This window comes from Penicillium argentinense (genome assembly GCF_028826775.1).
Source record: "Penicillium argentinense strain IBT 30761 chromosome Unknown utg000009l_segment0_segment0, whole genome shotgun sequence".
Lineage (NCBI taxonomy): Eukaryota > Fungi > Ascomycota > Eurotiomycetes > Eurotiales > Aspergillaceae > Penicillium > Penicillium argentinense.
The window spans coordinates 1,370,637-1,394,847 of record NW_026622668.1 but is presented as its reverse complement, the minus strand read 5'-3'; the positions used below and the strand labels follow the sequence as shown (position 1 = coordinate 1,394,847).

General features: G+C 53.2%; 8 protein-coding genes across 8 annotated transcripts; 4 read left to right on the top strand and 4 right to left on the bottom strand.

Moving 5' to 3' along the window:
• Positions 1-47: 47 nt before the first annotated feature.
• N7532_008123 (NAD(P)/FAD-dependent oxidoreductase) lies at positions 48-1,736 on the bottom strand (the record flags this gene model as incomplete). Its single annotated transcript, XM_056620615.1, has 3 exons — positions 48-920; positions 985-1,556; positions 1,724-1,736. The coding sequence occupies 3 exons, from the start codon at positions 1,734-1,736 to the stop codon at positions 48-50; spliced, it is 1,458 nt and encodes a 485-aa protein (XP_056471421.1).
• A 3,711-nt stretch (positions 1,737-5,447) lies between these two features.
• Positions 5,448-7,477, top strand: N7532_008122 (Leucine Rich Repeat domain protein; the record flags this gene model as incomplete). Its single annotated transcript, XM_056620614.1, has 2 exons — positions 5,448-6,039; positions 6,105-7,477. The coding sequence occupies 2 exons, from the start codon at positions 5,448-5,450 to the stop codon at positions 7,475-7,477; spliced, it is 1,965 nt and encodes a 654-aa protein (XP_056471420.1).
• A 761-nt stretch (positions 7,478-8,238) lies between these two features.
• N7532_008121 (TFIIH subunit TFB1 family protein) lies at positions 8,239-10,209 on the top strand (the record flags this gene model as incomplete). The annotated part of the gene is made up of 2 exons (XM_056620613.1): positions 8,239-8,377; positions 8,441-10,209. 2 exons carry the CDS (start codon positions 8,239-8,241, stop codon positions 10,207-10,209), a joined length of 1,908 nt encoding a protein of 635 aa, XP_056471419.1.
• A 486-nt stretch (positions 10,210-10,695) lies between these two features.
• dscB lies at positions 10,696-11,731 on the top strand (the record flags this gene model as incomplete). Its single annotated transcript, XM_056620612.1, has 2 exons — positions 10,696-10,962; positions 11,051-11,731. The coding sequence occupies 2 exons, from the start codon at positions 10,696-10,698 to the stop codon at positions 11,729-11,731; spliced, it is 948 nt and encodes a 315-aa protein (XP_056471418.1).
• Positions 11,732-12,063: 332 nt separating this feature from the next.
• N7532_008119 (putative PHD finger domain protein (Ing1)) lies at positions 12,064-14,122 on the bottom strand (the record flags this gene model as incomplete). The annotated part of the gene is made up of 4 exons (XM_056620611.1): positions 12,064-12,122; positions 12,181-12,947; positions 13,007-13,653; positions 13,727-14,122. 4 exons carry the CDS (start codon positions 14,120-14,122, stop codon positions 12,064-12,066), a joined length of 1,869 nt encoding a protein of 622 aa, XP_056471417.1.
• Positions 14,123-14,967: 845 nt separating this feature from the next.
• N7532_008118 (uncharacterized protein) lies at positions 14,968-15,683 on the top strand (the record flags this gene model as incomplete). Its single annotated transcript, XM_056620610.1, has 2 exons — positions 14,968-15,028; positions 15,091-15,683. 2 exons carry the CDS (start codon positions 14,968-14,970, stop codon positions 15,681-15,683), a joined length of 654 nt encoding a protein of 217 aa, XP_056471416.1.
• Positions 15,684-16,547: 864 nt separating this feature from the next.
• kgd1 (alpha-ketoglutarate dehydrogenase KGD1) lies at positions 16,548-19,893 on the bottom strand (the record flags this gene model as incomplete). Its single annotated transcript, XM_056620609.1, has 5 exons — positions 16,548-17,086; positions 17,145-17,478; positions 17,553-19,416; positions 19,511-19,563; positions 19,681-19,893. The coding sequence occupies 5 exons, from the start codon at positions 19,891-19,893 to the stop codon at positions 16,548-16,550; spliced, it is 3,003 nt and encodes a 1,000-aa protein (XP_056471415.1).
• An 850-nt stretch (positions 19,894-20,743) lies between these two features.
• Positions 20,744-23,875, bottom strand: N7532_008116 (uncharacterized protein; the record flags this gene model as incomplete). Its single annotated transcript, XM_056620608.1, has 1 exon — positions 20,744-23,875. The coding sequence occupies one exon, from the start codon at positions 23,873-23,875 to the stop codon at positions 20,744-20,746; it is 3,132 nt and encodes a 1,043-aa protein (XP_056471414.1).
• Positions 23,876-24,211: the final 336 nt, after the last annotated feature.

Here is a 24,211-nt window from a genome sequence, read left to right as displayed (position 1 = left end):
TAAAGACTGATATCATCACAGGAATCCCAATGGCACTTATAAAAACACTAAAAGAACAGAGACATGAGTGACTGAACAGCCGCATCTGCTGTCATACTGTTGACCCTTTCCTCATCAAGTACATATATCCTCGGCAATCCTGGAACAGTATCTTCTCCTAGAGCCATTCGCGCCGCCGCCTCACCAGACAAAAACGCCTTGTCCATACCGTGGCCATTGTACCCAGCCGCAATCCATTCCCCTGGGCCATGGCGACCAGAAATCGAAGACGGGACAGGGCCAACCAGTGGACGTCCATCGGATGTGAAGGCCATGATGCCGGACCATATCTGTCGAACCTGATGCGGCTCCACATTGGCGAAGATCTTTGGTAGGACCTGAGATAACTTCTCCTTAGTAGCTTCTCCGACGGTCGAATCATCGCTATTCAACAGCTCAGATAGTTTCTGGCATTCGCCTCCAATCCATATATCCCCGGTTTTGGCATTCTGTTGCGCGTAGTGATATTGGGTATCCCAGAGATCGGTTTCAGGGTCATAAGTAAATTTGTTCACCTTGGACCACGTTGTCCGATCGCCCAACATGGGGAAGTTTGGCCCCGGTTGCTGTGTCGACATGGTACCTCGAAGGGGAAACAGTCGTCCCACTAGGTTCGGCAATAGATGACCTGCAAAGCCATTCGTGCAATGGATAATCTTATGGGCTCGAATGGTGCCTCGGGGCGTAACGAGCGAATAGGGTGGAGATTGTGTCTCCTCATATTGAATGGTTTCAACCGGCGTGTTTGTCTGTAGAGTGAAACGCCCTTCGAACTTTCTCAACAGATTCTCGAAGATCGCGGTGAACAAGCGATACGGCCATAATGCTGCTGCTCCGTGCTGTTCAATCAAGCCGACCACGTTGTCTTGGAATGCAAATTCCTAGGATGCGACATTAGGTAAATAGCACAGGCATAATTTCCAGTGAAATTTTCCGTACACATACCTTGATTCTCTCCCGATCCTCGACGGTTTTGAACTTGAATAAACCACCAGGATATGAATCATTGTACAAATTGACAGCGAGCTTGAAAGATTCCAGGGTCTCTGGACTGGAAGTCGCACACCCAGATACAACTTTCCGCAATTCTATAGCTTCTCGCTCGGAGTAGTCTAAGCTCGCAGCGAGTTCCAGCAGCCGAGCGGCATTGGCTTCACTGAAGCGAGCCGATTCAATCGCAGCATCTATCCCATGCGTTTCCACATACCCGGGAAGCTTCTCGATAATGTTGGATCCAATATGTCCGCCATTGCGACCTGTCGCGCCGCTGCATGTTTCTCGGGCTTCCAGCACGGTTATGCGTAGCCCCTCGGCGCCGGAGTGATGCAGTAAGGCGTGCGCAGCGCCGCAGCCGGTCACGCCAGACCCGATTACCACAATATCTGTTTCCTCGGCGAGGTTGGACTGGATTTTGGCGACGGTGGGATGTGGTGGCTGCTGCCAGAGCGATGGTGTTGGGTTTGGGCTGGGCAGGCCGGGAGCCAAGCTGATACGCTCTTTGACCTGAGCACTTAAACCTGTATCGCTTTGCATCAGCTACTCTCACCATCTCAAAGCAATATATAAATACCAGCTGGGACCCTGGACGATGACAGGGTGGATGTGTGCAAGTCAGCAACCCCGCGGCATTTTCTGGACAGCAAGGGTCGAGACAGGCCAGTAGGGAAAGATAGGTATATCTTACTCGCGGTATTCATGGTGAGAGACGGAGCAGTGTTATACAGTAGAGGTGGAATGAAAGCTCTGAGATGTCATGGCATGGATATATGTCGTAAAGTAAAAATCCTTAAATTCGATGTGATGTAGGATGCGAGAAACTTAAGTAGCCGAGGCCGGCATCCCTGTCTTTGATCGCCCTGAGGCAACAGCCCCAACAATCTCCAATCAGCAACCTCAGAACATGCCGGTTTCTGCGATGTGCTAGCCGCCAAATCCACTTTTGATTTGCAGAACGCGTCCCTTCCATAGTCACACGCGCATAAAGGTGTTCTGGTCGTCATTATCTTCATACTCTACCAATCAAGTCTCGAGTAACATGCCGGTCCGTCGCATGAATTCATGTCGGCACCATAATTCGGCATTTAACCCAAGACGATCCTAATGACATAATATATGAATGTTGGTAGCTGTTGGATGGAACCAGGTGCCTGTGAGGTCTCCACGTGCGTCGACCTGCCTTTTCCAACCGGATGTGGCGCACCGCGGTATTAGATACGATTGGACAATCAGCTACTATCTCTTATCTCAAAACAAGTGTCAGATGAATTCATGTGAATTGATATTAATGAAATAGATGTGATGCACCGAAACCATTTATCTTTCCTTGCCATAGGAATTAACTTGCGTCATTCATTCAAGCACTTGGTCTTCTGGTAGATAGTAGTATTTAATTAGATACCCACCGACCTCCCTCTGTGATGACACTTCACTCGAAGCCCAGGGTCCGAACTACCTATTCCACCTCATGATAAGTGCTGGGATGCAGTTAAAAATCACACGTTCTTTGGTTGGAAGAACCCTCTCTGATTCTGTACCCATAGACGTTTTTTACCAAGCAGATACATTCGCATAGTCATGCTTGGTATCACGATATTTTCCTTTGTCCTTTTGGTTATTCCAAGAGAATGGAGAACACCTGTGAACCCCCGAGGCTAGATATCCGATTCAAACGATGACGAGTGGTTCATTTATCTTGACTCCTGATCAGGCATCGGATACCTGAGCCGATTCTCGTCCGCTCGATGTTTGGGGGAAAGCACTTCTTACAACCCAAACGCCCAGACAGCTAGCTACTCCTAATCCCGCCGCTCTTACCACAGCTACCTTCTCTGCCGGTTCCTTCTCTCCTCCGGCCACTACAAACTCTCTCCCCCCCGGCTCATGAGCGGCTTGAACACTTAAATATGCGTCGCGAAGCACCAAAGGTGAGTCTAAATTCCTAATTATACTTCCTAAGACGTTCAGAATACTGATACCAAGCTAGCGATGCTACATGTGTAACGGCGAAGGACATATAGCGAAGAATTGCTTCGCTCAAGCTGTCAAGGCCCACAAGCGAGCAACACAGCGGAATCGATTCCACCCGTCAGCGTCCACCTCGCCCTCAGAGAAAATTAGACAACGGTGCACAGAGGCTCTTCGTTTCCCGACGAGACTTGATCGGAGATGGGCCACACAGTGGGATCGTGCTACCAGGCAGCTGGCTATGGTAAACCATACAACTAAGCCAGTATTGATGAGTTTGGGTGACCAGATGAGCACACCAGGCAATCTAATAAGAATCTGACAATGCATGGAGCAACTACGGACTCGATATCATGATACTGATTGCATTACGAAGACAGCGCTTGACGCTTGATCAACAAAGGGACCATTGGGTGAGACCTTGATGTAAGAGGCTCTTGGTTGGACAAAGAGACTCCACTAAGTGCCTATGCGATGCACGTCGGGACAACTCTCTGCACGCGTCACGCGGACGACGGGTGGATTCCATCCTGCAGGACCGATCATTCTTTACGAAGCCGAGTCGAGCAGGGGCGTTGTATGAAGGGTATCCAGGGTGAGGCCAAGGTTCTCGGCGCCGCATCGGCATCCGCGCCAGCGCAAACTATTGTCTTGTGTCGACAGTAGTGTGAGAATGTGTAGGACGGCGATGATGATCAAGATCACCACCGTTCTCCACGGGGGTTCAGCGGAGCAAGGAGACGCAGATCACAACGCTCCACCCTGCCACCGTGTTTTTGGGTCGCCGCCAGCCTCTCCGAGTGGATAGACCTTGGCGGGGACGCAGGCAATTGGGGCGCGCAGCGCGAGAGGTGCGGACAGTCGGCAATGTGGCCTCTTTGACGAACTGATATATGAGGGTTCGCTCGCAGACGGCATTACCGGATAACGTCATGCAGCACGACCGTCGCCCCGCCCGACTGGGGGCCAGCTGTCTGTCCCGATTACCCCGAAGGCCCCGGAACTAAGCCTTTGCCAATGCTGTCGCATTGGTCTCACAGGTGATCGGAGATGCGAATCTGGTCAGCATGGCGATTCAATATCCCGGATGTCCTCTCTGCCGTGTTCTACGTCTAGCATGAATCCCGACACGCATACAAGCATACAAGCATACATGCTGAGTACGAGACCGAGACGGCTGGAATGCAGGACCAGGCTGGGCAGGGGCTGGCGAATTTGGCAAGTCGGACTTGGCTCTGGAATCGGCCTGGATCGTCTCTAGGAAGCCACGGTGTCGGTACAGCTCAGTCGGCTAGCTGCGTGGTTCGTCGCAGGCTTGCATCGACGGATGGGAATCGGACTACACCTGGATAAACGCCGAGCGAGCAGGTCAGGTGAGCCATTAGGTAATGGTAATCGCGGTGCCCCGCAGCATTGGCCAATCACCGGTGCAGCTGAACAGATGCGGTTACCTAACAACTGAACTGAACGTGGTCTGGGGTACCTTAGGGTACATCCGACGCGGGTTGATACAAAGTACCGGGGAGTTCATAAATAACGCTATTCATATATAAAAGAACTTCGTAAGTACCAAGTAACCATCGGAAGAGCACACCTGACGACAGCACACCTGACCTGCCGGAAGGGATTTTCACTTATGTCATAGATTCAAGTTGCTCCCCGCCACCCAGGGTATAGTGAGATCCGTACATTGTGAATGGCGGGCGAGGGCAGGTGATTCCTTTCCTGAGATCCCTGGGACTAGACAATCTAATTCTTCTCCAACTGGAGGCTCGCGTGCTCAGTACTTCAGTTACCGTACATGCTCGCAGTGTTCACGCTGCAGGAGGCTCGATGACGCTATGCCTTCCGCTCGCATACACATTTTTAGCAGCGAACAATTTCATAAATCCCAGTCGTAATGTCTTGCAAGGGAATAAAAAGAAAAACAACAAATCGGCTCTGCAGGGGTAGCTTGTTTAGTTATGCGACCAGCGACCCAAACTCAAGGGTGCTAACGCCACTCGCCTCCCACCTTCGCAACCTCCATTTCTCTACAACCCTCTGCTCGTATTCAAGTTACTCTCATTACCATTACCATTTCCATTACTCGACTCCTTCCTCTTACTTCACACACTCTCTCTTCCTCCTACTAGTGGCACCATCGGTGGACACTTACCCACTCGCCGTGCAACACCGGTTCGCCCTTTTCCGTGACTAACAGCTTCGCTTTCTCGTCCCCGCCGCCCCTCCCTTTTTTTTTTTTTACCTCCAAGCCCTAAACCGCCCTGGTCCTCTGCCTTTTTGTTGTCCATTGACCGACTACCTCTTTTCGTTACAAATCCGGGGAAGCTCCTATTAGGCTCGTTTAGTATTTGCACATTCTTTTTTTCCTGTCCCACTTATTTTCCAAGGTACCTCCGAACCGCGTGCCTGGGGCCCTTTATAGAGGGCCCGCTCTCACCATGGCGTCTCTCACCACTACTCCCCCTTCGCACTCCAAGCCGTTGGTCCCGCGATTCACCGTCCCCTGTGGTGATCACATCCACTCCCGCGACTCCTCGCCCTCGTCGTGTGACACTCCGGACGGCTCGAGGTCCAGCCGCCGCCCGTCCTTTGGCTCTATCAAAGAAGACACCGACGACGGTGAGTCTCCGAATTCGCAAGTCGCGCAGAAGGAAAGGAACATGACTCTGATCGGCACAGGTATCGCGCAATCATTCGTGGACACTCATCATCCGCCTTCTCCCCAGGAGCCCAAGGAATCTCGTAAGCTGGAGCTCCGGGAGATGCAGCAGAGCCCCGACTTTTGCTGCCCGTGTGGTGGGTTCCTAGGGTGGAAGCAAATTCGCCTGGGCGGAAAGGGCCTGAGCCGTAGCTATGGCGATCTCCGTGGGCTCGGCAACTTGCAGGCAAAGGGTTGGGCGTGGGAGAACACCAACACCGGACGCGAGTTGAAGCCTCCCAAGGCCCCGGAGGTCGAGGTGGAACCAGTCCAGCCTGCAGTGCCGCCTCCAGGCACTTCGGCTTTGGAGAAGCTCCCGCCCGAGGTTCTTGGTAAGATATTTTTCTGAGCGGAAGGAAACGAAGAAAGGGAAGACGGTATGCTAACCGATTGACAGACCAAATCATCTCCAACCTAGCCTTGGATCTGCCGCCCAATGGCTATACTCCTCGAAATGTCGACTTGATCGCGTGCCTCCTGACCTCGCACACCTTGCACGCGGCGACTCTCAGCGTACTTTACCGAAACATGACTTTCCCGCACTCAATCATTTTCTCCAAGGCCCTAAACCACATGTCCCAATACCCGGCACTGGGCACTCTGGTGCGCCGTCTCGACTTTTCCCACTTTACATCCGTCGGATTGGGTCGCACTAAGCAAATGAACGCGGAGATCCAAAATCTGACCTCGCGCACGCTTTTGAACTGCCTGGATCTCTTGCCAAACTTGAAGGAATGTCTGTTGCAGGAACACTTAGAGGGTGATCTTAGCGTGGAGGTGATTCGAAAGTTGTTCATGGGTCTACCAAATCTGCGCGCGATGGACTTCTGTGGCTGCTCTACTCAGGCCTTTTCCCAGGTTTTCACCGAGGCGTTGACCGCTGGCCCGCCCTTGCCGATGAGCTTGCCCGGCTTGAAACGTCTCTCGCTTCACGAATGCAGTACCATCCCGGCACCCATGTTTGACCATCTGCTCTCGCGACTCGTCAACTTGACCCACCTGGACTTGACCCACACTCAGGTCAACGATTCGGCTCTTACTGTCATCCCCGAGACTGCGCGTATCAGCCATCTGAGCCTGTCTCGCTGCACACGCCTTCGCAGCTCCGCAGTGGTCGAGTTCCTGACCACCCACCCTGCGGTTTGTGAATCGATTGTTTACCTGAACCTTCTGACGGACCCCACCCGTTTTCGCCTGCTGGAAGAGGAGAATGTCTCTGCATTGCTGCCCAAGCTTCCCTCGACTCTCCGCTCGTTGAACTTAGGTGGTGCTAAGGTCACCTCTGACCACGTACCACTTTTGGTCCCTCTGACCAAGCACTTGCAGGAATTGGGGTTGAGCTCGGCTGATCTCTCAGTCAAGGATATCAACTCTTTCTTCACCAAGGAAGAAAACGCTCCTCCCAGCACCCTCTGCTACCTCGACCTTGCCAAGGTTCCGCAAATGACTATCGGCGCGATCTTCAATATGAGCACCTGCCTGCTTCTGTCGGAGCAGAGTTACCCTCTGCAGGTGATTGAGTTCAGCGAAAAGATCATTACTCCTCTTCGTGAGCGCACCAGAACTCAGCGTGTGTCCGTCGGTTGGACCGTCCGTGACCTCGGCCGTCGTGGCTGGTACGTTCGGGACCCCGCGTCCATGCCCAACGAGCCTCTTGACGATGGATCGCGCTACTGGAAGATGGGCGCGCGCTGGTGGGGCATGCGCAAGATCCCTATGGCCGTTGGCGAGGTCGGTGGTATCTACGGACACTACATGTTCAAAAAATGAACATATCCGACACTTGAGCTCCGCTTCTGAGCCCTTGCTTAAAAAATGCAACATTTATCCCGACTTGCATTTCTCTCCATCTCTTTTATTTTTTCTGGCTGTTTTTTGTGTCAATACCCTTGCTACCTTTTTGGTTTTTATTGTTTTCCCTTGCTCTCCTATGGTGCACTTTCCCGGCGGTCTTTTATTTGACGATTACGAATGATGATATCCGGTCTATGCATGGCGGCGCGCAACATGGCTTACGAATTTCGGCATTCTGGCTTCTGGCTTCGGGTTCGTGCTCTCGGTCGCGTCTTTTGGTTTGCATAGCAATCAGGATCTCCTCAGCGTTCTGTTTTGTTCATTGGCTTTAAACTGGCGTCGGGTGATTAAATTCGGCGTTCTCGCATCACTCTGCTCATACACGGATTGTCAACCATATTTCTGGGTTAATCCACAGTAGCTTCAATTTGTAATATCTTAACATCAATCGCAAACTGTGGTTCTGACTTGAGACACATGTGACGATTGCTCCAAATTGAATAACCTTAGGTCAAGCTTGTACTTCCATATCTGACGTATTTTACCAATCACGTGACCATTTGATACAAAGCTGCGGCTCTTCGTCGTTGCATTCACTCTTTCCCCGGCCGTCTCTGCGCGTCGAAGACACTGGACCCTCTCTCTTCGACCTCACCCCGAGGGATTTGCTCATCCCGATGGGCGGGTGGTTTTATTGACGCTGCTCAGAACAGTGAAAACTGTCGAGGCCCGCGACAATGGCGCCTCCAACTGGAACGGCTTCGTACAAGAAGAAAGACGGAACTTTGACACTGACCGCAGATGAGCAGACGCTCACCTGGACGCCCGCTGTGGCCGGTCCTTTAGCTCTATCTATTCCGGTGACCACGATCACAAGTGTGTTGCTATCATTGATCCCCAGCGCGCAAGCCTGCCGCGGTCGCTGACACCGATCCCCAGATCTACAACAAACCCCGGCTTCGAACCCGAAAGTCATGCTCAAAGTCTTCGGTGTAGCCACGAGCGCCCCGTCGAATAGCACCGCCGAAGCATACACCTTTCTTTTCACGGCCGGTCCGGATGCCCGTCCACAGGCAGACGCTATCAAAGACACGCTCAGCACTCGAATCAATGCGGGAAAGGCGGGAACACCTACCCAGACCCCGAGGCCGGGAGCGAACGGGGGAGGTGTGTCGGCAGCTATGGCCATTGCGAACGCAGTCTCGTCGGCTGGGATAGCGAAGAACCCGTGGGATGATGACAATCGACTAAAGGGTGATGTGGAACTACAGCAGTCTCTGTTGAAGGCAGATTCTACGTTGCAGAGGATGTTCATGGAATCATTGCATACAAAGCCAGAAACTTTGAGTTCGGGACAATTCATGTCGCTGTTCTGGTCGACCCGACTTCATCTTCTTCGGGCACACGCTATCGAGCGAGCGCAGACCCGTGGCGCCTACAACGTCCTTTCCTCCCTAAAACCGCGTGTCGAGGAGAACGTGACTCGACTGAATATCAGCAAAGAGCAGATCCAATTGATCTTTACACAACATCCACTCGTCAAGCGCGTGTACGACGAGAACGTGCCCAAGTTGAGCGAGCAGCAATTTTGGTCGCGATTTTTCCAGAGTCGACTGTTTAAAAAGCTGCGTGGCGAACGTATCTCTGATGCAGATGCTATTGATCCCGTGCTGGATAAATACCTACAGGATGATGCGGCAGACATTAACCGCGACGCAAATGTGCCGCATTTTCTGGACATGGCTGCCAATGAAAGCCACCACAGTCAACGCCGTGGAAACCGGCCCGACCTGGATATGCGTCCTTCTGGTGTCGACAAAGTTCCCATCATTCGGACCCTCAACAACTTGAGCCAAAAGATTATGGCCAATGTCGCCCCGGCCGATGGCGACCCGAGTGCTCCTATTGGTATGACCGAAGAAGCGTGGAAGAAATTGCAGCTGCAAGACCTTCGAGGAGATGAGGAACAGGCTCGTCTAACCCTCAATATAAGCGACCAAAATCGCTTCTTCTCCCAAGCCCAGGAGGATGGCCAGAAGCGGGCACTCGAGCAACAAGATCCGGACAAGATTCTGAGTGATCTTCGTTCAGAGATTAAGCAAAGCTTACCTTTGGGTGGTACGGCACCAATACAAAGGCTCGTGGACCCTGGTGATGATGAAGACGAGGAAATGGAAGACGCATCTACTAGTCGCCGAGCTGTCGGATCATCCGCGGCCCTCCACGACGCATTTGCCCAGATCCTGAGTGCCGTTCGTGGGAGACGTACCCACATGAATGAATCCAGCACTTCTAATACCTTCGGATTGTCAGCCGGTCTTTACGATCGATTGACCTTGACTCATGCGACATCCACAGAATTCTTGCATCAATTCTGGCAGGCTTTTCTCTCGGGAGATCCGGACCGCGCCGGCGAAGCTGGCTCTCTGTCCGAGTCATTACAGCGCGCAATCGATCGAATCAAGGCTGTTGCAAATGACGCCGAAGCCGAGCGACAGGTTGAGGTTAATCGGCTCAAGCAGCACGCGCGCGAAGTCTATGAAAAGTCAGGGCGTCGGTTACGAATGAACCTGGATAAGGTAGAAGGTGGCCAAAAAGCCGTCAATCAGCTGCTGGGACCTACGATGCACGCATTAGAGCTAGCATTAAATCGGTACCAGACAACACTGGCGGAACAGAAGAAAGAGGCTGCCTCGCTGGGAGTGTAGATTAGACTGCGACGACGGCAAAAAACGAATAAACGTGACGACTTGCGTTATATACGAGAATTTACTTCTTCAAAACATATTGGAAAGTCTCTCAATGTTTCAAATCCACCTTCAAATAACCAGGACTAATTGTGGTAGCAGACGCCGACTTTCAGCACCGTACTTGTTGTTCTATGTACAGTATGATCTGACTAATACCGAGGTACAGGACAAATCATCATTTGCCTGGTCTCTAAAAAGAGATTCGAAATAATCAACTCTTAAGAATAAGTCTCGAATTTATGACATTTTAGTTTTACTCGATAGTGCCGACAGTAATACAATTATAGAGCTATACTTCCCAAGGAAGGGGCGTGTCCGTAGAAATCAGTAGCTTTGCGACGTCCATTTAGAGGTTCTCCGACTGCCGGCAACCTCGACTTCCGTCCTCCAACTCCTCCAACCCCCCACCACCAAATAACCGCCCCGAATGGTCCTTCGCCCAAAATGCTCACGTCCGGCTTGACCAATACTCCGCTCTCGAAGTCTCTTCTGATCTACGTCGTCGTATCCTCAATCGCGCTCTCAATCTTGGACGTCAAGCACCTCGCCTCAATCCATGCCTCTCCGCACTTCTGGCCCTATGGGCAATTCTGGCGCGCTTTATTCTGGCAAATCGCCGGCTTTGCCAATTCGACAGAGGCGCTCTTTGCTGCGATGCTGGTGTACCACCTCCGCGTCGTGGAACGGGCATGGGGAAAGCGAAAGATGGCCGTACGTTTTCCCCTGCTACCCCCAATTCTCCAGCTTCCAGCTATGGAATGAAAGGAAATATAGCATCCAAGATACTCACCACCTGCAGACTTTCCTTCTAACAACCCTTCCCTACACAACGATCCTCCCTCCCTTCCTCCTCGCCGTTCTCGTGCGACCTGTCTCCCTAAACAACCTGAACTATCTCCCATCGGGCCCAACAGCAACAGTATTTGCTCTCCTAGCACAATATCACGCCTCAATCCCACATATCTACCGCTATCGCATCAGCACAACGTCTTCCTCGAACACTGCAGCAGGGACAAACGCCGGCGACTCCACCTCCAGCCAAAATAACACCCCAAGCAACAATGGCAATGGCACGCCTAAGCCACCCCCACCAAGCCTATCACTTCTCCTCTCCGACAAATCAACAACCTACCTCATCGCCGCCCAACTCGCGCTCTCCCAATTCCCTGCCTCCATTCTCCCCGCCGTGACCGGCTGGATAATAGGCATGGCCTGGCGCGCCGAACTGCTTCCGGGCCTCTCACCATCTAGCACGGGCTTTCGTGTTCCCGCGTGGCTGGTCGGTGAGCGCGAGCGGAGAAGTGGAGCTGCGATCGCCGCTGCTGGCGAGAGAGAACGGTTCGAGGATTTGAGGAGGAGGTTGGAAGGGGAGGCTGAGGCCTCTGGCTTGGAGGGTGCTAATTCTGCTGCGTCCAGGAGAAGGAATCCCGGTGATAGCTCCGATGGTGGACTTGCGGAGAGATTGAGATCGGCATGGTGATACTTTATATTGGACTTGACCCGTCTCTTCCCTTGATACAGCTTTGTGAATAATTCTACAGAGAAGTAAATCTGTCTTGATACCGCGGTTTCCCGTTTCGCCGTAGCTTGGATTGTTCTATGTTTGTGTTTAGATACTGGGCTCATTGTTCTGACTCATGAAACAACGTTGACCATTACTTGGATGGATACGTAGAGTATGAGGCGCAGAAGTATTGAGTGCTTGATTTCTGGGAAGCTAGATGCCAGTATAGATGGCATACGATCCTCAAGCAGAAGTGTAAGAAACTAGAGATAAAGCTAGTAGTAGTCCATTCAATGCCGCAAGCGGCACTAACGTCCGTTGCGACCCCGCCGCATATTTTCCTTGCACTCGGTACAATACCATTTGACTGTGAAAAAGTTAATTTCGGATTCAGATAGCTTGGTAATGGAGACACGTCGACTTACCATTCTTGCCAGGAGGTTTGTGTAGTCCCACACAGGCCAGGTGGAACCACTCGCGAGGGCAAGCATCATTGTCGCAAGCCACCATCTCGCCAAAACTGATCTCATTGCAGTAGCAGTACCGCGGTTCGCCCTCCTCATCTTCGTCGTCACCCTCATGAAGAGATTCATCGTCGGAAGGAATGACAGGAGCCGGTGCAGAAGTCTTCTTGCCACCCCGCTTCGGCGCGGGATCTGTACTTCGTGTGGGTCGTGAGCGTGACTGCGTGGTTTCGCTGAATGTAGATAGTACGGGCGTGGAGGTTTTGGAGTTTCGGCCTTTAGCAGGCTCGGCTTCGACTGAATCGACAGTTCGTCCATCCACATCATCGCGCTTAGCTCCTGCGGCACCGGCGCGTCCAATAGTGTCACCATCATAGTCACGGTGATTATCACCATTGCCTGTCTCGTTCTTGATGGATCCGTCGCGAGGTGTCGATCTGGGATCGGCAGGTTTCGCTGAAGAGTGAGAAGTATTAAGGAGGATCCTAGTAACTGAATAAGTCGCGCGGGAAGACATACAGGAGTTGGGCTGGCCCAAGCGATTGGAGGCAGAGGACGTAGGCCGCTGGCGAGCGTTGCTCGTCTGCCCAGCATTCTGCTGGGCTCGTGAAGACTGTGGGCGAGAGGTGTTGGGGCCCGGGCTTGCAGCTCCACGGGGGGCATTGAACGTTCCGATAAGAGGCGAAGGGGCCAACACGGGGGAGCCAGCGTTGGATGCAGCGTTGGGCCTAAGAGAATCCAATAGTTAGTGACATGCCATTGTCGGGAGATGAAAATGTGAACATACTTCTTGCGCGCTACGGCAGCATTGGCGTTCGGGGCACGAGATCGCTTCTTTTCTGCGCCATCTTTTGACGACACTCGTTGACTTCCGGTACCACTAGCAGAGCGTTCCATAGGTGCTCCCATGTCCACGGCCGTGGGCCGTTCCACCCTGCGACGTTTATTTGCTTGATCAGCTGTCGCATTATCACCACGAGATTTTCCGGTATTCGTCTTGCGAGCGCCGCGAGCCTCCTCATAGTCAGCATCAACGGCCGCCCGGCGTTGCTGCTTCCGCGCCTGGACCGCTTCGCGCCGGGCTTCGCTGCGGCTAGCAGCCTCGGCCTCGTGAAGTGCGTATGCGAGATCCTGTCGCTGAGAAACGGCTTCCCGGCGCGGTCGCTCATTGGTAGCTGCCTTTGCGGTGTTCTTGTTCGAGTACGCCCAGTGTGTCAGACTGCCAAGACGGGCCTCCTCGCTGATTTCTCCAGCGATGTATGGGAATACAGTATCCAGTCGGGAAATTTGGCGATCCAGCTCCTCATTTGCATTTGAGATTACATGGTTCTTCTCATCCGCTGTCATCATTAGATCGGAGAGGTTCTGTCGTACACGATCGAAGAGGATTCGACGGTTTAGGCTTTCGGGCGTCTCGGGAGGCTGAGAAAGGTCCTAGAGGAGCGGATCTGTCAGTAAAATCGTCGCAGTAGCGGGTTGGATGTGGTCTTATATCGGAATTACTGACTTTTGGTAAGAATTCCTCACGAGCCACCCCTCCAACAATAGGCGTCGGGACTGGAGGATGGGGCACTGGCTGCGACTCCGAGGCATCCTTGAGCAACTGCAGCAAATTTTCTTCGAGTGCCCACGCTTTCGCATCAACCTCCTTGAGTAGGGAGTTGTGTCGGCGGAATTCGTGCGGAAGGGCGGTGATCGCGTCCGTAAAATGAGTGAGAGCAGGATAGAAGCCATGAGGAACAGGGGGCGTCACAGGACTCTCAGCTACCGAGCCACGGCCAAAGCCGAAAGAGGACCGTCCGGCGGTTTTGGATGTTCGCGAAGGATTCGTCCGCGTTTGGCGAGCCGATTGACGTACGCCGGAACCCTGTGAGTTGAGGGTCGAAGAAGGGACGGCAGACATGGTGAAGGTCAGGCTGGGGTTGCACTACCAGAAGAGCTTTCCAGACGCGCCTGACCCGACAAGAATAAAACGGACAGACAGAGGGTATGAGGGTTGAATGGCGGAATTCAGTGATCGAGCAGAGCGCGATCCCAGCAACAACGCCTGAAGCCAGGGAGAGGCGACGAGAGGGGGAGCAGCCGCTGAGAAGTTTGGATGCGGAGAAGAGCATCGGGCGGATCAGGTGAGTTTTCACCTTGGATATCAGGCATCACATATGCTGACTCATGGCCAAGCAAAGTGACGTCATTTCAGGAACGTCCGTAGCGCGATCGGCGCGAAGTATGCCCCATCCATACTAAATGCGACTAAGTTTTACTTCTACTAGTAATACTATGAATCCTGGTCAGCTGGGGATAAAGCCCCAATCTGCATGAATTGACCTAGTAGCCACTATCTACAAAGCGCATAAGGCTCGTAGATCAGGGTTTTTGAGAAGAGTCTGGCTAGGCGGGATGATACGCACTCCAGTTATCCAATGCGTATGTACATAAAATTCCTGGAAAGGAAAGAGGAAGCAGATGGTTTCTGAAATTTATTTTCCCACGACCAAGAGTATTTTTCAAGAAATCTTAGATTTATCTATTGTTCATTGGCACCTCTCCACCCCGCTTCGGGAGTGTTCACCTCTGCCTGTTTACACCTGGCCGCACCTTCCCAAAATGCCCCAAACAATCTCTGCCGCCTCTTCTTTTATTCTTTCTTCCAACGCGTCAACCTCCTCCCTGTCAACATCCTCGCCTTCCATCCTTTCATCTCTGACTCGCCTAAGCTTTCGATTCCTTCGTCGCCGGGGGCTTGCAACGATGGCCTCTCAGATGAATGAGATGCAGTTTGCGGAGGATGGCATCGGTGTACGTCTTCGCGGTGAGTACCCTCCCTGATCCCCCAAAGCATGCATCGGACTCCAGCTAATCGAATTCTACAAGACTTCTACACTCGCGTCCGTCATCGCCTTAGGGGCCACAACAAGCGTCAGGTCTTCGTGGCCCTCTTTTCTCGTGAGAGCCACACCGTTATGCGAACTCAGCCACGCCGAGAGATGTATCACGATGACTTTCTCTGGAGCATCTTGATTCGCCCAAAGCATCGCAAGGGTTCCGATGCCCTGTGCGTTCAAGTGCGCAGCACCGTCCCTGAACCGGTTCCTCGCGATATCCATGGCCGCCCGTGGCGCTTGGAGATGTTCTCGAACTACGAGCCCAAACAAAGCCTTCGCTACCTGGGAGAGTTCATGATCGGTAAGCTCCCCAACAACTTGCACACCTCTGTTCTCTATCACTTGTTCGCATCCGTCCCACTTCCCCGCCCTGATGCTCTTGATCCGGAGAATGGTGTTACGTGGATGGAGAATGCTATTTGGCGTCTTCAACAGGGCAAGCTTGTGGACCAATTCGACATCAACCGTTTCATGGACGAGTGCAAGTATTACGCTACCGCCATGGTCCACCAGCGAGAGTACTGGCCCCCATCCCGCGAAGAAGGTGCCCCGTCATTCAACTACACCCTTCGACCCCGTTAGAGGTCAGTCTCCACCTCCACGTACCGACGCCTCTCACTTGTTCACTTACTTACAATGGCGAGTTGACCTTTGTTTGTTTTCGGGCGGGAATATGGATTTCGAATGTAAGATTTTCTGGTTGATTTTTGTTTGTTTTCGAAAGGGAAGGGGCGATATCGAATGTAAGTCCCCATGGCTACTTTTAACAGCTACTAGGAAAATGCGTATTGAAAAAGGTAGGTGTCTACCACAACTATTTTCCCGAGACCCCCATAACAACAATGTTTTACTGCATAGTGTGATTTTCGGGAAGTGGATAAGGAGCTGCTTCTGCTTCAATCCTCTTGATTGAGAGCTCGATCTACTACAAACAATAGTTCCTTCAAAACTGTTAGTATGCTCGGGGACATCACTTGAGTTGCCACCATGATCCTTCCATTGCTTTTAAATTGCTGGGTCAATATTCCCAATGAGAATCAGCTAACATCATCAATTATTGGAATCTACAACTGCAAAAGGCCAGTCCCCAAAGAATCTTATGCAATGGAGATTTACTAATGAAGAAAAGGTACATCCGGAATCCTCAATGCAATCAGTAAATGAAATTTGTATTTTACACAAGCATAAGTTAGTCGATGTGTAGACGGGTCCGTCTATAAGCACAAGCCTAAGACAAAACAAAGATCGTATACACAAGGGACAAGAACAAAAGGGAACCCATGCAGACAAGGAAAGGTGGTACAAATGAAACAATAGATAATGGACGCTAGCGCCCAGGCGACTCAATGTAAACAGGAAAGCAACCCAATCAACCAGCCAGATGCACATTCTCCACAACAGATCCGGTATTAAGCGGATTAATCATGGGGAGGAACAATGACGGATTTACTCGCCCTTGAGGCGCTCCTGGTGGACGGAGAAAGCATCCTCCAGGAACTCCTGCTCCTCCTTCAAGTGGACGGCCTTGAGTCCGGTAGCGACGGAGGCACTGGGGGAGCGACCGGCGTACAGAACGTGGCGGCGGTTGTGGTGCTCGGTCGAGTTCAGGAGAGTCTCGATACGGGGCTGGGCGTAAGACCAGGCACCGGCGTTCAAAGGCTCCTCCTGACACCAAACAATGTTCTTGGCGTTGGGGTAGCTGTCCAGGTTCTCCTTCAGCTGAGCCCAGGGGAAGGGGTGCAGCTGCTCAACACGGGTGATGGCGGTGTTGCGGATGCCCTGGGCCTCACGGTGCTTGATGAGAGTGGCGTAAACCTGGCCAGAGCACAGGATGACACGCTCAATATTCTCGGGGGCTTCGATAGCGGTGCCGTGGGCGGGGTCGGGGATGATCCACTGGAAGTGAGAGTCATCGGTGAAGCTCTCCAGGTCAGAGCGAGCAATGGGGTGACGCAGCAGAGACTTGGAGAAGAAGATGATCAAGGCTGAGGATTAGATGTGAGCATTTGGAAAATAAGCAAATAGAAGGGAGGGAAAACATACGCTTGCGGAACTGGCGGTGGATCTGGCGACGCAGGATGTGGAACAGGTTGGCGGGCTCAGTCATGTAAGCGATCTGCATGTTGCAGTCCTGGTGCTGACGGTCCAGCTTGTCGGCAGAAGGGAACACGCGAGGCTCTTCGTTGCAAAGCTGCAACCAGCGCTCCATACGGCCGGAAGAGTGCTCGGGACCCTGACCGTCATATCCGTGAGGCAAAGAGACGATCAGACCAGAACGCTGCAGCCACTTGGATTCACCAGCGGCGATGAACTGGTCAATGATACACTGCGCATTGTTGGCGAAGTCACCGAACTGAGCCTCCCACATGACGAGAGCCTCGGGGAGGTCAGAGAATAACCATACTCAAAACCAAGGGCACCGAACTCGCTCAGGGAGGAGTTGGAAATGACGAAACTGCCCTGCTTGTCACTGATGTGCTGTAGGGGAGTGTAGGTGGCCTCGTTCTCCTGGTCGTGCAGGACAGCGTGGCGCTGAGAGAAGGTACCACGCTCAACATCCTGTCCGGAGATACGGACGTGGTAACCCTCGTCAACCAGCGAACCGAAGGCAAGAGCCTCAGCAGTAGCCCAGTCGATGTTCTTACCCTCGTCGACGGTCTTCTTGCGGTTGGTCAAGATACGCTTAAGGTTGCGGTGGAGGGTGAAGCCCTCAGGAGCGCCGGTGCCGGCCACCTTATCAGCAATGTGCTTCAAGGAGTTAGCACCAACGGCAGTGGGGAGGTGGGGGAGCACCTCGGTGGCCAGCTCCTTGGGGGTCTTGAAGTTGTTCCAGGCGGAAGTCAACCACTCCTTGCTAGTGGGCTGGTAGTCCTTGCTGCGGTCGAAGCTGTCGTTCAGCATGCCCCAGACCCACTTCTTGTGCTCATCAATGTCCTCCTTGGTGAAAGTACCCTCGTTAATGAGCTTCTCGATGTAGGTATCAAGCTGAGCCTTCTGAGAAGCAATGCGCTTGTACATCAGAGGCTGGGTGAACGAAGGCTGGTCAGTCTCGTTGTGTCCCTGTTTACGGTAGCAGACCATGTCGATAACAACATCGCTCTTGAACTCCGCACGCCAGTCAGCAGCGACCTGGCAAACGTAGTTGACAGCCTCAACATCGTCGGCGTTCACGTGGAACACGGGGGCATCGATAGACTTTGCAATGTCCGAGCAGTAGGGGGTGGAACGGGCAAAGCGGGGATCGGTGGTGAAACCAATCTGGTTGTTCACGACGATGTGGATAGTACCGCCGGTGGAGTAGGCGGGCAGGGAGTGGAAGCCCATGGTCTCGTAGACAACACCCTGACCAGCGAAGGCAGCGTCACCGTGGAGCAGAACACCCATAGCGGAGTCGAAGTGGGTCTCATCCTTGTTGTAGTGCTGGATGGCACGGGTCTTGCCCAGCACGACAGGGTCCTCAGCCTCCAGGTGAGAGGGGTTGGCAACCAGAGACAGCTGTACACGCTTGCCGGAGGGAGTAGGGCGCTCGAAGTTCATACCCAAGTGATACTTGACATCACCGGAGCCCTCCTCGGACGGCTCGGTGGAGCCAGCGAACTCACTGAAGATGGACTCGTTGGGCTTGCGAACGACGTTGGACAGAACGTTGAGACGACCACGGTGAGGCATACCGATGACGATGTCTTTGATGCCATAGTCGACACTACGGTCAATAAGGGCCTTCATACCGGGCACAAGGGTCTCACATCCCTCCAGACCGAAACGCTTGTCGTTGGGGAACTTGGTGGCCAGGAAGGACTCGAAGCTGGAACTCCAGATGAGACGGTCGAGGATGCGGCGCTTGTCGTCAACCGAGTACTTGAAGGGCTCGGGGATCTCGAAGCGGTCACGGATCCACTCGCAAGGCTTGCGGTCGGGGATGTGAATGTACTCGACACCGTAGGAGCCGCAGTAGACCTTCTCGCAGGCGTCAATGATCTCGCGCAGAGTCATCTTCTTGCGCTCTTCGGTCAGGAAACGGGGTAGGATGCCAGGTCCGAGAGCGAATTCCTGGTCGAGGTCGCGCTCAGTGAAACCGTAGTGGTCAAGCTCAAGCTCCTTGGGCTTGCTGTAACCAAAGGCCTCGGCCTCGCCACGGATGCCGAGGGGGTCGATCTTAGCCTTGTGGTGACCGCGGGCCTGGTAGGCGCGCACCAGAAGCTGAACCTTCAAGTGGTTTGTCACGTCAGCACCAGCGGCGACACCAGCGCCGGGCATGTCCTGGGGAACACCGCCGGTAGGAGTCGGGACAAGGGTAGGGGGGAGGAGTGAAGGCCTGGGAAATGGGCATGTTGCCATCTTCCATGTTCTTGAAGTAGGTCTGCCACGAGATGTGGACACTGGACGGATCCCGCTTCCAGGCCACGTACATCTCGTCAATATAGTTGGCGGTGCTACCCTGGAGGAAAGAATCATTCGGGTCCTAATTCACGTCGCGCTGTCGCGTTAGATATAGATCTAATAGACCAGAGTTGGGGAGATTTCTCGTCGCGCTACATCACACTACTACATGCGACGAGGTTATCAAGCATTGACTTACCACTCCAGGAGCAGGACCCTCCGCAGAGGAGGCATAGAGCCGGGCACCAGTGAAGGTGCGGTCGACGACAGCGAGAGGTCGGCGGGCAGTCAGGTTGAAGCTGGAGGTCTTCGAGGCGCTACGAGCGCTCGAGGCCAGGTGGAAAGTCCTCCGGCCGGTGGTGGAAGCCACACCACGCAGGTTGGTGGCCTTCAAAGCAGTGTTTCTGAACATTGCGGGATTTTTCCGACGAGGTATAGGGAAGAATCCGATCGGAGAGAGGAAGGTAGAGAGGTATTATCGTCCTAGGTCCGTAATACGATCAAAGCTGAGGCAGAATCAGGCTTAACCTGTTCAGTTAATTTGGTGGTCAGCTTCAAGTTGACAGGTTGTTGTTCTTCTCCTGCCGAAGAGTACCGAAACACGGAGGAAAGGAAGCAGGGAACACGTACAGATGTAATCGCGCCAAACAGGTGTCGACTAGTATTGCCGTAGCACCTGTATAGAAATGGAACTCATCAGAGAGCAGAAACTCTGCTGACAACACGGATTAACTGGGGATGGGAGTGGAGAGCAGAAAAGAGCTGGGCGCAAAGAACAAGCAGAGCAGAACCGGACCGGGCTGGAATGAGGCTGGTGCGCTGAGTCAGCCCGGTCCGCCCGAAGCATAGCCGATAACCTGCGCGGCCACGCCGAACGAGCCACACTTCGTCACCGCCGGCTAAGCATTTCGGTGCTTTGCGGGTGATTTCGGCCCAATCGCGCGGGTAGGCATTACGTAGTAGTATGTTCAGGTCTCCAACGCACCCTAAAAATGCCTCAAGAGGCAACATCCAGCGAACGGAGAGGTATACTTACCGCCAAAAAGAGGCATGAAGTAGCAAGAACACAAAAAAAGCTTTTAGAAATACCTATTAGGAGATCAGGAAAAGATATCTCAGTGATGGAGTGTCATTAAATCGTAAATAATTCGCTGTGGATAGATGGCATGCATCCTAGGCTGAAAAAAAAAACGCCCCAACGGCCCAATTAAATGGAACATATTATTATATCCAACCTTCCAATGGAGGGGGTCAATGAAGTTTTACAATCCATTGGGTCGCTGGCTCCCTGTAGTCGGTATATCATCGCCGTATGCCGCACAACTCGGCCCGTTGTGTCCGCTTGACGGGAGATCGGCGGAACGACCAAGATGAGCGTCTTTGAGTGGTGAAGCTGTATAGCCATGGCCGTCATCTTGCTGATATCCCATGCTCTCAAACCAGTCATCGCCAGAGGGTCGAGCATCGGAAGGGCTGGCTTCCACAAAGCTACCACGATTCGAGGAAGACAGGTTATGGGGAGGCGGACTGCCGGCACTGCTCCGCAGACTGCCATTGCTGCCACCCCATGCACCCCGGCGCAACTTCATGAGCGCGCTGAGCGACATCTCGTCATCAAGGTTTCCCATATCGACTAGCTGGGCTAAGCCTGGGCTTGCCAAAGACGGGTTCGAGTGAGTGGCCCCGTGTGCTTTCAGCGAGATGACCGAATTGCGTGTGCTCCATTCACTACGTTCGGTGATGGGAGTCAGACTGGGCTCTTGGAATTTGCCGCGGCTGCTGAAGCTGCGCGAGATGCCCTCAACGCCTCGCGGGCCAAAGTAGCCACCGTTTGTCATCTCGGAACTGCCATGTGCTTGCGCGTAGAAGCCAAATTCCTGGCCATAGAATCCTTCGTCGTCACACTCCAGTGCCTCCGCATTGGCGGCTGCAACAATTGGGTCGTCATAATAAAGATCGTCATCAAAGATCTGGTCATCATAAGAATCTTCGTATGCGGCCATGTCGACCAATTGACTCAGATGGCTATCATCTGATACCAGTCCTGGCTGTGACTCGCCTGTGTGGGATGGTTGAGAAATGCTTTCTTGTGCCAGAGATCGATCGCTTGTGCTGAAAGTGCGCTCAAAATTGCCCTTGGCTGTTGCTTCGTTTGCTGCGAACGCCAAGGCATTATGCAATACTTCCAGGTTCTGTTCTGTCAAGACGCCGCCGTGAGCCCGTGCAGGTCCCATATTAGGGATTGGCTCCCCAAGCGGCCCACGCTTGATCGCCAGCGCTTGATATTCACTGGCCACACTGGGCATATGCTTGAGTCCTTGACTGGCATTCTCCTCAAGCAGAATTTCTCTTTCTAGGACATCATTATTGGGTTCTGCGTTTAGAGGGGGTGGAGGCAAAGCCGGTCCTCCCACTCGCTTTCGTTCGTATAAGTGGCTAGTCTCGTCATCGAAGATGGACTCGTCAAAGCCTCCACTTTGGTTTTCAACGTCCAAATCTCCAAACTCGCCGTCATCGAAGTACAAGTCATCGTCCTCTTCATCAAGAACTTGCTTGCCCTTATCTGCGGCCGGAGGAGCCAGACCAACGGGAGCAGGCTGCTGCACCTCTTGTGACTCGGATGTATCATCACCTGCGGGTTCCTCTGCAAATTCTTGTGCAGGCGGTGCTGCATTCGGTTCTTCTCGTGGGACTGGTGCAGGTGGGAGTTCAGGAGGTGCAGGTGCGATCGGACTGGCGACCACAGGTGACAATCCTGGAACAGCCCAAGATTTGATATCAGGGGCTGGCGGTGCACGAAAGTAGTCGTCGTCATCAGCGTCGGCATTCACACCGGGGATCTTTTCTTCCAGGCCGTCGAAATCATCCAACATGTCTTGATCAAAATCTTCATCAAAGTCATCAAAGTAGCCGTCCTCCAGCTTGCGCGCAGCTTCTTTCGCTTTGTGTTTCTCCTCCAGTAATTTTTCCTGGGTAGACGACTCCACGCCCCCCATGTCGAAGCTAAACCTCGAAGCATTGCTTCTGAGGTGTCTTGGTAATCCTGAGGAGGGAGGCCGGGGCACATTTGGAATTGTATCGTCGTCTTGTTGCAATGGTGGAGGACTGGATTTGGGTGAGCTTGCAGGGAAATCCCCGGGAAGCTCTGCCGGTAGTTCGAATGGTGGAGAGACGGTGTGCTCAACTCCCTTGGGGCTGTGGTCCGGTAGGCAAGAGGGCAAATTCTTAGCAAAAGGCGGCAAGGACTTTTCGTATCCCGGTTGGGTAGGGTTTGTTAGCAGGCTCGACTGGAGGTAACCCTTATTCTCAACCTGCAACACGTTTTGGTCGTCCTCGAAGTGTTCTTTGAAAACAGGGGAATGATCGCTGTGTCTCTTCGCTGGATCACTAAAACGACTTGTGGGGCTCTGAACGGTAGGCTGCGATGGTGAGGCATCTTGTCCCCCATCAGGCGGGCCGCTCAGGGTGCCTGATACATTGCGGCGAGGCCGAGGAGCTGAGAAGTCGTGAACAATGTTTCCTCGAATTCGGGGATCGTAGTCGTCTGGAATCGCAGGAATTATGTTTGACGACTTATTTTTTGGTTCGTCAATTCGGTGGTTCCCCATCTGAGACGAACGTCTGCGTGCGAGCAGAGACATCGGGTTCAGGAGATGCAGCATTGTCTTTCCTGATTTGTGGTGGGAATTATCCACAGAGACATCGCGTTCGCCGGCCCTCCGAGCAACTGAACTTTCCGACCTGATATCCCTTGGTGGTACGAATGGTTTATCGGCCGGTGACTCCTCGGGCGAAGGTCTGATCCGAAGATGACTTGTGCCCGGTGCCGCAGTCGGCGAGCGCTTCTGAGATTCGCCAGCAGACGTTTGCAAATTCCGTAATCCCTTTCCTCCAAATGAGAGTCGAAAAGGTGACGTAGGCTTAGAGTTAGACTCGCCATCTCCCTCTGGCCGTAGCCCGCCAACTGAGAGTTGTGAGTTGTTGTGTTGTGTTGTAAAGACAGGTTCGGGCTCGGGCTCGGGCTCGGGCATGGCTTCGTAATCTCCGGGGCTTGAATACGGACGGTTCTGGTTCTCTTTCTCTTTCTCTTGCAACGGAGACGAGACAGCAAGGCTAACGCAGGAGGACAGCGGCGCTACGGAGGAGTTGATGAGCTTGGAGGCATCGCTCTCCAGTGCGGAGTCGGTCCACGGCGGGGCATCGTGCGAGAATTGTTCATCGAACGACGTGGTAAGGATAGGTGTGTCTGGGATCTGAGGAAGCTGAGGAGGCGTGCTGAGCGGACCGTCTATTGCACCTTTGGGACCTGGCGATGACGCGGGCGCTGATATGGGCGGCGCGGTGGAGCGGCGGTGGTCTCGACGCCAGTAGGAGAAGACGGTGGACGGGGGCATGATAGCCAGTGATTGAGAGCCCGTGCAGCACCGGTAGACACCGTAGTTGTTTCTCAAGGGCCACGCGACTCCATTGCTCTCAGTACCTGCTGTGGAGGCGGCGCATTAGAAGTTGAAAGGAGGCGGGCCGTCGAGTCTCACATACCAGACACCGGTGGGGCTTGCAGCAGCCACTGGGCGTTGCGCTGCCGAAATGAGCTGGATCCGATGAGATGAAAGAGTGGCGGATGTGAAGATAATAACCAGCGAGCTAGCTGTTCGTCCGAAGACCGTAAAGTGGAAAGGAGGTGGTGGTGTGAGAGCCGCCGAAAACTCGCAGATCGACCGTGATAGGAG